General features: G+C 52.1%; 1 protein-coding gene across 4 annotated transcripts in view; it reads right to left on the bottom strand.

Moving 5' to 3' along the window:
- CNOT6 (CCR4-NOT transcription complex subunit 6) overlaps window positions 1-14,339 on the bottom strand; it is a 355,968-nt gene that overhangs the window by 119,227 nt on the left and 222,402 nt on the right. For all 4 annotated transcript variants that reach the window (XM_085617934.1, XM_085617932.1, XM_085617935.1 and 1 more), the window contains exon 10: window positions 586-819. In XM_085617934.1, coding sequence (XP_085474060.1) covers window positions 586-819 — 234 coding nt within the window. The remainder of the gene's footprint in view (window positions 1-585; window positions 820-14,339) is intronic.

Here is a 14,339-nt window from a genome sequence, read left to right as displayed (position 1 = left end):
CCCCTAACCCTGGAGAATGGCCCAAAGGGCATCAGACCATCAATTGAAAATGACCAATACGGCCTACTGAAAGACCTCAACCTGATACTAGTCACCTGATTGAGTTGGGCACTTTGGCGTCATCTTTTTGAGAACTATAATAGACTTGAATGATAAGGAAGAGACTAGCGTCAGGGAATGGCTTTTTCCAATGGTCCCACGAGAAGGACTGTTTGTTCAATGAAGACTTCGCCTTCAACCGACATTCCATGGAGAGGAGGGAGCCTGTGAACCAAGAAATACTCAATGACAAGACATACAATCACTTGCATCCACTCACTTGTCTTAGGAAAGCAACAGAGTTTTTAAGAGATTAGTGACCAAATTGTAGAGCTTTAAATTTGAGAGCATTTAATGTAAGACAATCCTGCACTGGAAATTTAATTTAAGTAAGGTTATACTTGCCACTGGAAGACAACTTTGAAGTTATAGGAATCGGTGTTTTAAAAAAAAAAAAATATGTCATTGTTGTAACTAAAATCTGCCCCATTCACTGCTCTAGTGGATTAACTAGAAAAGAGATGCTGCTTCTATTACAGTCCTTACCAGAGTCTGGCAGAGAATTAAGATCTGCACAGAGCACAAGCGGAATGGTTCCACCGGCTTCTCCTGATCCACCAGGCTTGAGTCTGCGAGAGGCTTCATCAACGATGTTCTTTACTTCTGATAGGAACATCATGGTCTGCACCAATTTCACATCGGAGTACTCAGGATCCCAATGCATATGAGCATTAGCTACAAGTATAAGCTGCTTTTCCAAATCACTGCATGGCTTTCCAGCTATAGGTGCAAACAAACATTGAGCACATTTACAAAAGCTCCAAAAGAATAAAGGGACCGTTTCAATCATCATTACATTTTTTGGTTATTTAGCACAGAGGGAAATAAAAACAACGCGCATCCATCGTGTTTTTCTGTTTTATGAAACAATAACCCACAACTGTACAGCTGAATACCAATTCAATTAATTATCAACAGTTCAACAAGAGAGAAGTTAACAGGACAGTAACTCAAATACTGGATTGCCAACTAAAACATTTGGAAGTCAGGTGTAGTACCTTTCGCCTCATCAAGTGCACCACTTATGAAGATGAAAAGCTTGAAGTATCCATGTCTCACAAGTAGTACAGCAAATATATAGAACTTAATCAGGTCAGCTTAAAACCCCATTACGGTCAGAATGAATATTGCACACACAATTAAAGGCGACAGAAAGCACACACACAATTACAGGCAACAGATAAAAAAAGTGAAGGCAAAATATATGTACTTTTTGGATGCTCGGAGAGCAGAGCAAGCACTTTTCATGGTTCATAAATGACATTAACCAAGGGTTTAACATGGTAAAAGTTATCACTCACTGAAAAACAGACAGATTAGTTAAGAACAAAATAGGGAATACAATTGTTGTTTCAACTCAGGTACCATACAATTAATTGTGATAAGCATGCCAAGGTCCAACAGAATAACCAGAACTGCATTTTGCAATTCCAGACCCATCAGAATAAATAAATAACTTAAGATGGAAGGCTTCCTAAATAATATTATGGACTGGAAGAATTTTAGATATGTATAGAAACGTACGTTCTCTTACTAATGCATTAAGGTTGGAAATTAAAACTTGATGCACCTGCACACCTCCAGTGAATGTCAAACTCTTTTCTCCTGAGGTTATTGAATTTTGAAAAATAAAAAGGGTAAAGAATAACAGACCTGTTGAAATGAAAGCCTGAGGGAAAATTTGGAGTCAACTTGGTATGGGTGTGCAAGGTAATTTTTAAAGTGAATGTAAGTTTCCTTTATTGTGAAAACTTGAAGCTCTCCTAGTATCCTTGTGGAGACCGATTTATTTCCCATGAGCGGTATAAGAGGTGTGCCTCATGCTTCGGCTCAAAAGAAGACAGCCACAGCAGCCATAGAACCATGGTCAACTCCACAGCACTGGGGGAGGGGGACTGGGAAAAGGGCACTTGGGGTGGTACTTAACAGGAGGGAAGGCTCTAAAGTGTCCTTTGATGAACTGCTTGATGATTCTCTGGGGAATAAATTACATACTTTGTCTAAATTTTGATATCACGGCCAGATGAGTGAAGAATATTGGAGACCTTCTTGGGCCAAGTATAGCAGGTATGGCAGTTCTTGGTGTGGTGGCATCTCAATGGGAAGAAGCCTTTACTCTTTCACCGTACACAGAAGAGTTTTCACTTTCCTGTTAAAGAGGTAATTGCAGCTCAAATTATGCTTGTGCCAGTATCTCCTAGCAATCTAGGAAATTTCAAAGTGGCCAAAATCTAAGCGGTGAGAAACAATGCGGTCAGGTTGATCTACCTCAAGTCATGATAAATCTGGCAGTTTGATCTGGATAGGAGTCTGGGGTGAATCTTCAATTGAATCAGAGGGTATCAGGAAAGTCTTGCAAGTCTGTGAACCCGAATCGTTACATTTTCACTGGGGCAATAAGTAGCAGAACATTGCTACACAATGGCCCGCTTTAGGACTTGTGATCTGTAGGGGAAATGGCAGACTGCCATGACGCAAAAGGTACTTACTTGTGGAACGATACATCTGTAAGAGACATTAGTTAGTGATAGATTCCTTACCTTAGAATATCCCCAGGCGTCAGACTAGATCCGGAAAGTTTGTCAGCAGTACCCCAGCGCATTGGTAGGCGTTGTGCAGCTCCGCGTACGTCGCTGGCATCATATATTCGCCGAGATGACGTCATCGGAGCTACTTAAACGCACCCATGCGCGCGGACGTCAGTTCTGTACACTACTTTCCGCGCCAGGAACCCAGAGCCATGCCAGAGACAGACTACTGGTGCAATAGAGCTAGGGCCCTGAAAGGGATGACCTGAACCCTAGAGAACAGTTCGCAGAACGGGGAGGATGGGCGGGCAGTAAGGAATCTATCACTAACTAATGTCTCTTACAGATATATCGTTACACAAGTAACTTGCGCATCTGAAAGAGACACGTTAGTGATAGGTTCCTTACCTTAAAATACATACCCAAGCAATACCAACCCCGGTGGAAGGTCTGCGAAGTGAAATCACACCAGAAAGTCACGGAGAACCGACCGGCCAAAGAAGCCGTCTCTCCGGACTTGACGAACAAGTTACTTACCTTCGGTAACGATGTATCTGTAAGAAACATTAGTTAGTTAGATTCCTCACCTTAGAATATCCCCAGGCGTCAGACTGGATCCAGAAGATTTTTCATCAGCAATACCCCTTGCGCGTCGCTAGGCGTCGTCTGCGGCTCAGCGTCCGTCGTCGGCGTCGTGCGCCGGAATGACGGAGTACTTAAACGCCGCCCTCACGCGCTGACGTCAGTTCTTGTACATAGCTTTCCGCGCCAGGAACGCAGAGCCATGCAAAGACCGACACTGGTGCCAAAAATAAAATCTAGGGGCCTGAAAAGGATAACCTTAACCCTAGATGTCAGTTCGCCGAACGGGGAGGATGGGTGGGTCGGTGAGGAATCTAACTAACTAATGTTTTACAGATACATCGTTACCGAAGGTAAGTAACTTGTTCATCTGAAAGAAACACGTTAGTTAGATTCCTCACCTTAGAATAGATACCCAAGCAATACCATCCCCGGTGGTGGGTCTGCGAACCAAGATCACACCAGAAAGTCCTGGAGGACAGAACGGCCAAAGAAGCCATCCCTCCAGACTTGGCTGTCAAGGCAATAATGCCTGGCAAACGTGTGTAGCGAAGCCCACGTTGCCGCCTGACAGATGTCCTGCAAAGGGACACCCCGTCCCAAAGCAGAAGTAGCCGCTGTGCCCCGAGTAGAATGGGCGCGCAGCCCAACAGGAGGGTCCTTTGCCAAGGAATAACAAATTTTGATGCACAAAACGACCCACCGAGAGATGGTCCGTTTGTGCACAGCTTTCCCCTTCTTAGCACCCACGTATCCAACGAAAAGTTGGTCGTCCACCCGGAACTGCTTTGTGCGGTCCAGATAAAAGGAGAGCGCACGTTTTGGGTCCAGACGGTGGAGCCTCTCTTCCTCTTTGGAAGGATGCGGAGGCGGAAAGAAGGTGGGCAAGGTGACAGACTGCCCAAGATGAAAGGGGGTCACCACTTTCGGAAGAAAGGAGGGACGAGGCCGAAGGACAACCTTGTCCGGATGAACAGAGAGAAAAGGAGGCTTTGAAGATAAAGCCTGGAGCTCACTCGCCCGTCTAGCCGAGGTGATGGCTACCACAAAAGCAGTCTTAAGCGTCAGCAGACGAAGAGGACAATTATGAAGAGGCTCAAAGGGAGCGCACATTAGAAATGTGAGAACAAGATTCAAGTCCCACTGAGGCATTACAAAAGGGACAGGAGGTAACGTGCGAGTAATGCCTTTTAGAAAGCGTGTAACTACAGGGGACTTGAAAAGAGAAGACTGATCAGGAAGCCGCAAGAAGGCAGAGATGGCAGCAAGAGAACCTTTCAAGGTGCCCAGGGCAGAGCCCTGCCGGGCCAAAGAAAGAAGAAAGAGGAGAACCTCAGAAAGAGGGGCGGAAAGGGGATCCACAGCCTTTGCTGTGCACCATGCCACAAATTTGTTCCACCGGCAGGCGTATACCGTCTTTGTGGAGGGACGCCTGGCTGCCAGAATGATATCACAGACTTCAGGAGGCAAGTCAAATGGCACCAACTGCCGCCGCTCAATCTCCACGCATGGAGGTGGAGGCTGGACAGGTTCGGGTGGAGGACCGTCCCCTGCTGCTGCGACAGAAGATCCTCCCGAAGGGGCAGACGTATCGGAGGATCGGTCAACATACTGAGTAGCTCGGGATACCAGTACCTTCGTGCCCAATCCGGAGCCACCAAGATGACTTGGGCCCGGTCGTGCCTGATCTTCTTCAGCACTCTGGGCAGAAGTGGTATAGGCGGAAAGGCGTACAACAGACCGCAACTCCACTCGTGACGAAAAGCGTCACCGAGCGAGTGCCGCCTTGGAAATTCCAACGCGCAGAACTGCTGACATTGCGCGTTCTCTTCGGTGGCGAATAGATCTAACCAAGGCTCTCCCCACTGCTGAAAGAGACCTTGCGCCACTTCGGAGTTCAGACGCCATTCGTGATCCATCATGCACCAGCGGCGGAGTTCATCTGCTCTGGCGTTCAGAGAGCCCGCCAGATGTTGAACCACTAGGGTGACGCCCTGGTGTTCCAGCCACGTCCAGAGGCGCAGAGCCTCCTGACAAAGGGCCCACGACCCCACCCCGCCCTGTTTGTTGCAATACCACATGGCGGTGGTGTTGTCTGTGAACACCTGCACGACACTTCCCCTGACAGAGGGAAGGATGGCTTTCAGTGCAAGTCAGATCGCTCTCAACTCCAACAGGTTGATGTGGAGACGAGACTCCGCTAGAGACCAGAGGCCTCTGATCTCCGCCTCTCCCATATGGCCACCCCATCCCAGGAGGGACGCATCCGTCACTACGACATGCTCCGGTTGGGGAAAGTGAGAGGCTCTAGCCCTTGACCCAATCGCGGGCCGTGAGCCACCACTGCAACTGCCGTGTAGTGCCCTCCGAGATCAAGACATGGTCGGACAGGTTGCCGTGATACTGGGCCCACTGAAACTTCAGGTCCCACTGCAGAGCCCACATGCGCCGCCTGGCGTGATGCACTAGTAGGCTGCAGGAGGCCATCAGCCCCAGAAGCCGCAACACTAGCCTGACCGAAACCCAGGATAGAGGCAGAAAGATGGAAATCAGGGCCTGAATATCCCGGACCCGCTGTTCCGGCGGATAGACCCGGAACTGCGCCGAATCGAGAACCGCTCCGATGAAGAGGAGCTCCTGAGAGGGACTCAAGTGTGACTTCGGCACGTTGATGGAAAATCCCAGCAAATGCAGGAGATCCGCCGTAGTCTGGAGGTGGGAGACGACTGTCTGGGGCGAGCACGCCTTCAACAACCAGTCGTCGAGATAGGGGAAGACTGGAACCCCTGATCTGCGCAGATGAGCTGCGACCACCGCTATCACTTTCGTGAACACCCGAGGGGCACTGGTGAGGCCGAAGGGGAGCACGGTAAACTGAAAGTGCTCTTGGCCCACCGTGAACCGCAGGTAACGCCGGTGGGCCGGCAGGACGGGGATGTGGAAATATGCGTCCTGCAAGTCCAACGCTACCATCCAGTCTCCAGGGTCTAGGGCAGCTAGAACCTGAGCCAAAGTTAACATCTTGAACCTTTCCTTCCGGAGAAAGGCATTGACGTTCCGGAGGTCCAAGATAGGGCGTAGGCCCCCTTTGCCCTTCTTGGGAACCAGAAAGTAGTGGGAATAACAACCACGACCTACTTCTGGGCTCGGAACGCGCTCGACGGCCCCCTTGGCCAAGAGGGCCGAAACTTCCTCGTGGAGAAGATTCAAATGATCCCCCAAGATACGGTGGTGCTGCGGTGGCATGGCTGGAGGGGTCGTCTCGAAGGGGAGGGAGTAGCCCCTTCGGATGATTTGCAGCACCCACCTGTCCGATGTGATGGACCGCCAGTGGAGCAGGTGATGGCGAACTCTGCCGCCCACTGGCGTGGAATGGGCCTGAAAGCTCGGACTAGGAAGGCTTTGAGGCGGATGCTGCCGGGGTGGATGTGGGCTGACCGCGTCGTCCTCCAGAACCGCCTCGGCGGAAACCACGTCCGCGACCGCGCGCAGGTTGGTTCTGCGGCTGGTGGCTAGGCGCACGTGAGGAGGCACCCCTTCCTTGGCCACGAAAGGCGGAAGTTTGCGACCGCGGGGCCGAGAGGCCCAAGGACTTGGCCGTAGCCCGGGAGTCCTTAAAGCGATTCAGCGCACTGTCCGCTTTCTCGCCGAAAAGGCAAGTGCCATCAAAGGCATGTCCATGAGGGTGCTCTGGACATCGCACGAAAAGGACGTGGACCACAGCCAGGCGTGACGTCTAAGCGCCACTGAGGTAGAAATCGCCCTACCCAGCGAGTCCGTAGTGTCAAGCCCACATCGGATAGCATGTCGTGCTGCATCCCTCCCATCGGCCAGAGCCTGGGTAAGTCGTGTCTGGACCTCCTCCGGACACAGGGGCAGCACGTCCTCCACCGTATCCCACAGAGACTGGGAATAACGGTCCAAGAGGCAGGCGGTGTTCAAAGACCGCAGACCCAAGCTAAGGGAGGAGAACAGCTTCTTGCCGAACTGTTCCAGCCTCTTGGAATCCCGGTCCGGCGGAGCGGTCGGGAAGGAGGATTGGGAGGTAGAGGCCTGGATAACCAGGCTCTCGGGGGTAGGGTGTTGGGACAGGAAACTGGGGTCGCCCGGAGCAGGGCGGTAGCGCCTGGCAACGTTCCTATCCACAGGAGGAACTGTGGAGGGCTTGGACCAGGTGCCCTGCAGAACGTCAGTGAGGGCCTCATTGAATGGCAGCAGAGGCTCAGTGGAGCTTGCTGCAGACTGAAACACCTCTGTGAGGACGTTAGTCCTCACAGCCACGGCAGGTAGCTCGAGCCCAAGGGCTGCGGCCGCCTTGCGCAGCACCACAGAGAAAGTAGCACCCTCCTCCGAAGCCACAGTCGGAGGAGAGATGAATCCAGTGTCCGGAGAGGTATCCAGACCACTGGCCTCCCCCAGTTCATCTGCCCAGTCCTGTGACAGTTGAGCCTGAGCGGCCATAGGATCCTCGGATCCCTCCCAGTCGCCCCCATCATCCGATTCCTGGTATGCAGGAGGAAGGATCGGAGCCGGGCGATAGACAAAGTGTGTCTCCAGCGGCACCGAACGCGGCGTCCATAGACGCCGTATCGGCGCCGGGCCCGGACCGGGGCTCGACGTCAAGCGGAGTCGGCGTCGGAGGTGGTACCGGTGTCGACGCCGGCGGAGGAGGCGTGACGAGGTCGACCGGCGTCGGCGGGGACGGGTCCCTCGGGCGCTTGCGGCGTCGAGGCCGGAGCCGCCGACAGGCAAGGTTGCCCAGTCGGGTCCGCGGGGCCCGAAGGCGCGCCAGCGGGCGTCGACGGCGGAGCCAGGCTCCTCATGGCCGAGAGGAAGGCACTGACTTCCGCCGGCGTCGCGTCAGTCCCAGTGACCGGTGGGTATGGGGACTTGCGCGGCGCCTGCGGCTCCGCCGGAGCTGCGCGGGTGGAACCACCCTGACCCTCGGCCGAGTCGCACGACCGGCGAGGGGAGTCCGAAGAGCGGTGTCGCCTCTTGGACTTCTTGGAGTGCTTAGACTCACCCGAAGACTTGGATCCAGACGACCGATGATGACGTCGGCTGCGGCTCTGCGACCGATCCTTGGACCTCCTCCTGGACCGGGATCGAGAGGGGCGCGGAGCCGAGTGGCGAATCTCGAGAAGCTTACGGGACCACTCCCGTCTAGCCTTCGAGGTCAGGGCCTTGCAGTCCGAACACGACTCCGCGTCGTGGTCGAGGCCCAAGCAGTAAAGGCACCGGCGGTGATGGTCCGTAACCGACATCAAGCGGCTACAGTCAGCACAGGCTTTAAAACCAGGCATCCTACCAGCACCGGAGTCTAGACAAGATCAAAAAGGATCGAAAAAGTTAGTCAAAAAATTACTAAAGGGGTAGCTCTCCCGGATCTACGCTTACTGGCGCGGAAAAAAGAAGAACTGACGTCAGTGCGCGAGGGCGGCGTCTAAGTACTCCGACGACGTCATTCCGGCGCACGACGCAGACGACGGACGCGGAGCCGCAGACGACGCCTAGCGACGCGCAAGGGGTATTGCCGACGAAAAATCTTCCGGATCCAGTCTGACGCCTGGGGATATTCTAAGGTGAGGAATCTAACTAACGTGTTTCTTTCAGATTTTTAAGGCAATAGTGCTTAGTGAAAATATGCAGCGTGGCCCACGTGGCTGCCTGACAGATATCTTGCAGGGGGACACAGCGACCCAATGCTGTAGTAGCTGCTGTGGCCCTGGTAGAATGGGCGTGCAGCCCTACTGGAGGTTCCTTTTTAGCCAGAGAGTAATGCACAAGACAACCCCTTGGAAGTTAGTCCTCTTGTGCACAGCTCGGCCTTTCTTGGCGCTCACGTAGCCAACAAAGAGCTGGTCATCCACCCTGAACCGTTGTGTGCGATTGAGATAGAATGAAAGTGCACGCTTTGGGTCCAGACGATGGAGCCTCTCTTCCTCTCTTGAAGGGTGCGGAGGCGGAAGAAAGAGTGACAGTTTGCCCGAGATAAAAGGCAGTGACTACTTTCGGCAGAAAGGAGGGACGTGGTCGAAGTACAACCTTGTCCGGATAAATCGCCAGGAAAGGAGGTTTACATGAAAGAGCCTGGAGGTCACTCACACGCCTAGCGGAGGTGATGGCCACCAGGAAGACAGTTTTCAAAGTTAATAACCGCAAAGGACAGTTCTGGAGAGGCTCAAAGGGAGCGCACATTAAGTATGTGAGAACCAGGTTCAAGTCCAACTGAGGCATCACAAAAGGAATAGGAGGGAAAAGGTAAGTAATGCCTTTGAGAAATCTATTGACAACAGGGGACTTAAAAAGAGAGGGCTGATCAGGCAGCCTGAGAAAGGCTAAAAGAGCAGAAAGGTAGCCCTTGATAGTGCCCAGAGCAGAGCCCTGCCGGGCCAAAGAGAGAAGAAACAATAGGACCACAGAATGGGGATCTACAGCTTTCGCTGTGCACCATGCCACAAACTTGTTCCACCGACAGGCGTACACGGATTTAGTTGAGGGACGCCTGGCTGCAAGAATCACATTACAGACCTCAGGAGGCAAGTCAAATGGAATCAACTGACTTACCTGTCCCCGATTCCGACGAACGGTGGTGTCGGCCCTGCGACCTGTCCCTCGACCTCCCACGGGAGCGGGACCTAGAGCGTCGCGGAACCGAATGCTGGGCCTCCAACAACTTTCGTGAACGCTCCCGCAAAGACTTCGGCACCATGGCCCGCCAATCGGGGCACGTCTCGGGGTCATGGGCGTGCCCCAAGCACAAGAGGCACATGTCATGCAGGTCCGCCACCGACCTGTTCCGACGGCAGTCCCTACAGGACTCGACAAAGCAAGAGAAACCAGTCTCAGAAATAAAGTTAATATTAACTAAGAGTACTGCTCTCTCGGATCTGCGCTTGCTGGAGCGGGAAAAAAAAAAAAGCTGACGTCAGCACGCGTGGGCACGTCCAAGTAGTTCCGATGACGTCATCTCTGTGAATAAGATGCCAGCAACGTACGCGGAGCCGCACGATGCCGCCTACTGATGCGAAGGGGTACTGCTGATGAAAACTTTCCGGATCCAGTCTGATGCCTGGGGATATTCTAAGGTAAGGTATATGTATTGTATATGTATATGTAAGGTATATGTCCTGGGCACTGATCATTACGAGGTCACCAGCTACATTATTGCTCCACTAAAACCTACTGTGTTTGGTATCAAACACCATGTCTTGACAAATCCACTACTGGCATCAGTATGGATTTATTAAAACATGCACCCAGAGGACACCTTAGAGGTGCCACCTGAAAACCTACTAGCCTCTAGTGTGCTGGTTGACTGGTGTAGTCCTGCCTGCTGCCACAGACCGGTTTCTGACTCCCTGCAGGCAAGAACCCATGCAAGGAGGCCGGAAACAATGCCTGCGTCGGAGGAAGGTGTTCACACCTCCTCCAGCAGGGTACTAGTGATTTAGCATATCAGGGCCAAGGACTTCAAAGTCCATGGTGCCTTTGATATGAGACCCTGGTTTACCCCAGACCTGAGAGATGCTATCCCCTGCCCTGAGACCCCTTTGGCACCAGAACAAGAGGAAAATTGGATATGCATGGAGGCGTGGTGCACTACCAGGCCAGTCACACTCCTAAGGTGGGCTGCCTGTGACCCACAAAAGAAGGATTCCACCATCTTGATTTTGGTGGTACTAGGAACTCTGGGCCAGGGTTATGCCCACTCTCCACAGGAAATTGTCATATAGGGGATGTATTGACCCAAAGGGTAAGAAGCCCATTGTCTACTACCCGCCACGCCCCAAAATTCAGTATTTAGGTGGTCGACTGTCACCAAAAGAAGGACCAAGAAGAACTGGAAAAGTAAGAACTGTGGTCAAGAACCAGACTTGGTGCAAACCCCTGCCTGCTTGCTATCCTGCCAACTGCGAGAAGATGACATGTCCTGCAACTGTGCAGTCTCCACAACCATCAGAGAGCTGCCAGCACTTCGTAAATGAAGCCAGCATTTGCTTTGGAGTAGAGGAGCTCTTTCCCTGCATCCTACCGGTAATGAACGCAAGCTCCAGTTCACCGAACTGCTGACCACTGGACTCCGACGCAGCAGCCTCCCAGGAGTAGGTGTTCTGTGCTCCAAGAGGACAGCCCAGTCCCCCCCAGCGAGTTAGAAGATGCTAGATACGGGGCGTGGCTTGGACGGCAGTCGAGATGGCCGCCTGACTCCGTCGCTCCGTTGGTCCAGGGGAAGATGCTGCCCTTCCCGTGTCCTGTGGGGATTGTTTGCGACTCAGGCTGAGCTTATTCTACCGCGCAAGATGCCGGGCACAAGAGGAGCCCTTTGACGCCAGCTGCGGTCCCTGCATAGGCGATCTGTGAAACATCCTGCCTCGCGGTGCGAAGCGAAGGAAAGGAAATAAGATGGCGCCTCCCCGCTAGCCCGAGCGGAGTCTCCTCGAACGATAGACTCGTGGTCTGCCCGCAAGTACCCTGCTTGTTTTATATCGGATGGCTGTTTGTTTTCACTGTTGGTGCCTTGCTGGCACGGTTTAATCGGCGCCTTTGCTGTCTTTGTGAGCGGATCGCCACTACGTCAACATGCCTGACCTTAAAATGGCGACGGAGGTGACGGCGAGACGGAGCGATCCCAAGCATTACAAGCATTTCTAGCTTTGATTTCACCAACTTATCCAGCGCTACTCTGACAAAACCTGCCACAGAGGGGGTTGCCCACAGATTTGCCAGCGCGACCCCGGTACCAGGTCACGGTCTGTGTCTGTCCAGTCTCACTCCCAGACAGCAGAGCGCAACATCGGAACTAGACTCCCACTGCTCCCACTCCTGGTCTCATGAGCTCTGAAGCGCTCTAGGGTCAGAGGCTGGGGGAGGGAAGGATCTGTGAGTCGGACTTCGCCACGCTGGGCCCCGTGTCCCGTGCGCTCTGGGGGGCGATTCAACCGGCGATTCAGCGGAGGGTAGGCTTGGGTCACCGGCCTGGGTGCGACTTTGGCCCTGTAGCTGAGGGTATGTGTCCATCTTATTAAGACTCCTGCTGCCTCAGAGGCTCTGCCGTACGGCCTTTTGGTGGCTTACCCTCTCACGCCCCTGTGACTGGTCGACCGACTGCAGAGTTGTGGTCATTTGGTCTGCAGGTTCCACGGATACTATGCGATTTTCTTAAAGTCAGCCTTTCTCTTCTCCAGTGCTCGGCGCTGTTGGAAGTCGACAGTCAATTTTGTCAATACAGTCAATACAGTCAATACAGTCAATACAGTCAATATTGCAATATTGCAAGCCGGGGTCACAGGCCAGCTACACAAGACAGCTACTCATCCAATTGTTGCCACGACCTCCAGAATTGCTGATCGCGAATCTAAACTGGTACACAAGAGAAACAAAGGTGAACCTTCACAGTCAGACTCTCCTGTCAAAATGAAACCAGATATCAATAGCACCTTGGAACTAATTCTGAAAAAGCTGGCCGATGTCCATGACTTAGCCAAGTCGACCAAACAAACTACTGACACCATACAACTGGAGATAACAGCCATCAGAGCAGACATGAATGCAGTGAATAACAGACTTTCCGCTGCTGAACAGAGGATCAGTGATGTTGAGGACATTGTTTCCAAGTCAAGTAAGGAGATGAAAGCCTTTTCGAACACATCCTCCATGCTCCTAAGACAGACGGCCGAGTTGGAAGACCGCAACCGTAGGGGCAACATCCGAATTCTTGGGGTTCCGGAGGGTTCAGAGGATCCTCTGGGCTCCTGTTTAGCCTTTCTGGAGGATTGGATTCCTAAGTTCACTGGCATAACGTTCGACCAGCCCTTTGAATTGGACAGAGCACACAGAATCCCTTCATTCAAATCCTCCTCTCGGCAGGGTGTCCGCCCAATCATTTGTAAACCTCTCCGTTTTCGCCACGTAGAAGCATTACTTGCCCATGCCAGGAAAAATCACAACCTCAGTTGGAAGGGTAACAAAATCATCTTTACCCAAGACTTTTCGAAACCTACTGTGGACACTCGTAGGGGGTTCCTAAGCTTGAGAGACAAACTGAAATCCAGAGGTATTCTGTTCTCCTTTGTAGGGCCTGCTAGGTTCAAGATCACCGAGGGGGGGGGGGGAGACACCTCTTTTTCACTGACCCCGGTGCTCTTGCCTCCTATTTGGAAGGCCCTCCTACTCAGGACATGGATTCGTCGCAGCTTCTGGTCAGCAAGAGAAAATCCTCACCGGGCCCGGCGTGACGCATGTACTGATTCCTCTGCTCCTTTTGTTATTGCCCGGTTCAGGTGTTCCGATGGGATGTATTGGCTCTTTTGGTATTTGTGTCCTATGGGTGGTATGGATCTTTCTTTGTGGGATTTGCCACGCTGATATGTCAACAGTTATTTGGATTTGAATTGCATTCTTACCAACGGCTCTTTGAAAGTTGGATACTGGGAAGGTATGTTTATGTATATATTTCGACCATTTTGTTTCCCCTGGGGGGCGGGTGGACGCTTCTGTCGTCGCACCTCCCACATGCTAGGTTTTGAGGGTGGGGTGGGTGGGTGTGGGGGGGAATGGGGTTGAGAGCGCCCACGTTTATACGACCATTTTGATGGTTTTCACAGTTGCTTCCTCAATTGCTCTCCTTCTACTTTCCTTTCGTCTTCTCTTCTCTTCCCTTCCCTTTCCTCCTTCTGCCTGTCTCCTCTCTCTATCTGGCGCCTCCTACTCTCTAGACATGACAAGTGGCCTATGTACCGTATGCTTTGTTCGGGATGGGATTGTCCGGTTTCCAGATGTGGAATACAGTTATGGTTGTATGTTTATATTGGCGCCCACATTGGACCTGCGCTGGTGTCATTAGAACTTTCACATTTTTTCTTATGTTACGACCCACACTTGTTGAATTCACCATATAGACACATTACTCATGACCACTGACAAACAGGGAATCCTTTTGAGTGATCTGAAGATAGCTTCCCTGAATGTCAAGGGCCTTAACCATCCTGTGAAGAGACGTAAGGTCTTGGAGTATTTAGCCAAAACCAAAAGTGATATAGTTCTCCTACAGGAGACTAAGCTTTCCGAAGGAGACAATAATCTGGTAAAGGGCAGCTGGATTTCGCAATTGGCATGCTCATCGGCAGT

Source organism: Triturus cristatus, chromosome 7, assembly GCF_964204655.1.
Source record: "Triturus cristatus chromosome 7, aTriCri1.1, whole genome shotgun sequence".
NCBI classification, from domain to species: Eukaryota; Metazoa; Chordata; class Amphibia; order Caudata; family Salamandridae; genus Triturus; species Triturus cristatus.
The sequence above is the reverse complement of the archived record's forward strand: the minus strand, read 5'-3'. Positions and strand labels throughout refer to the sequence as shown.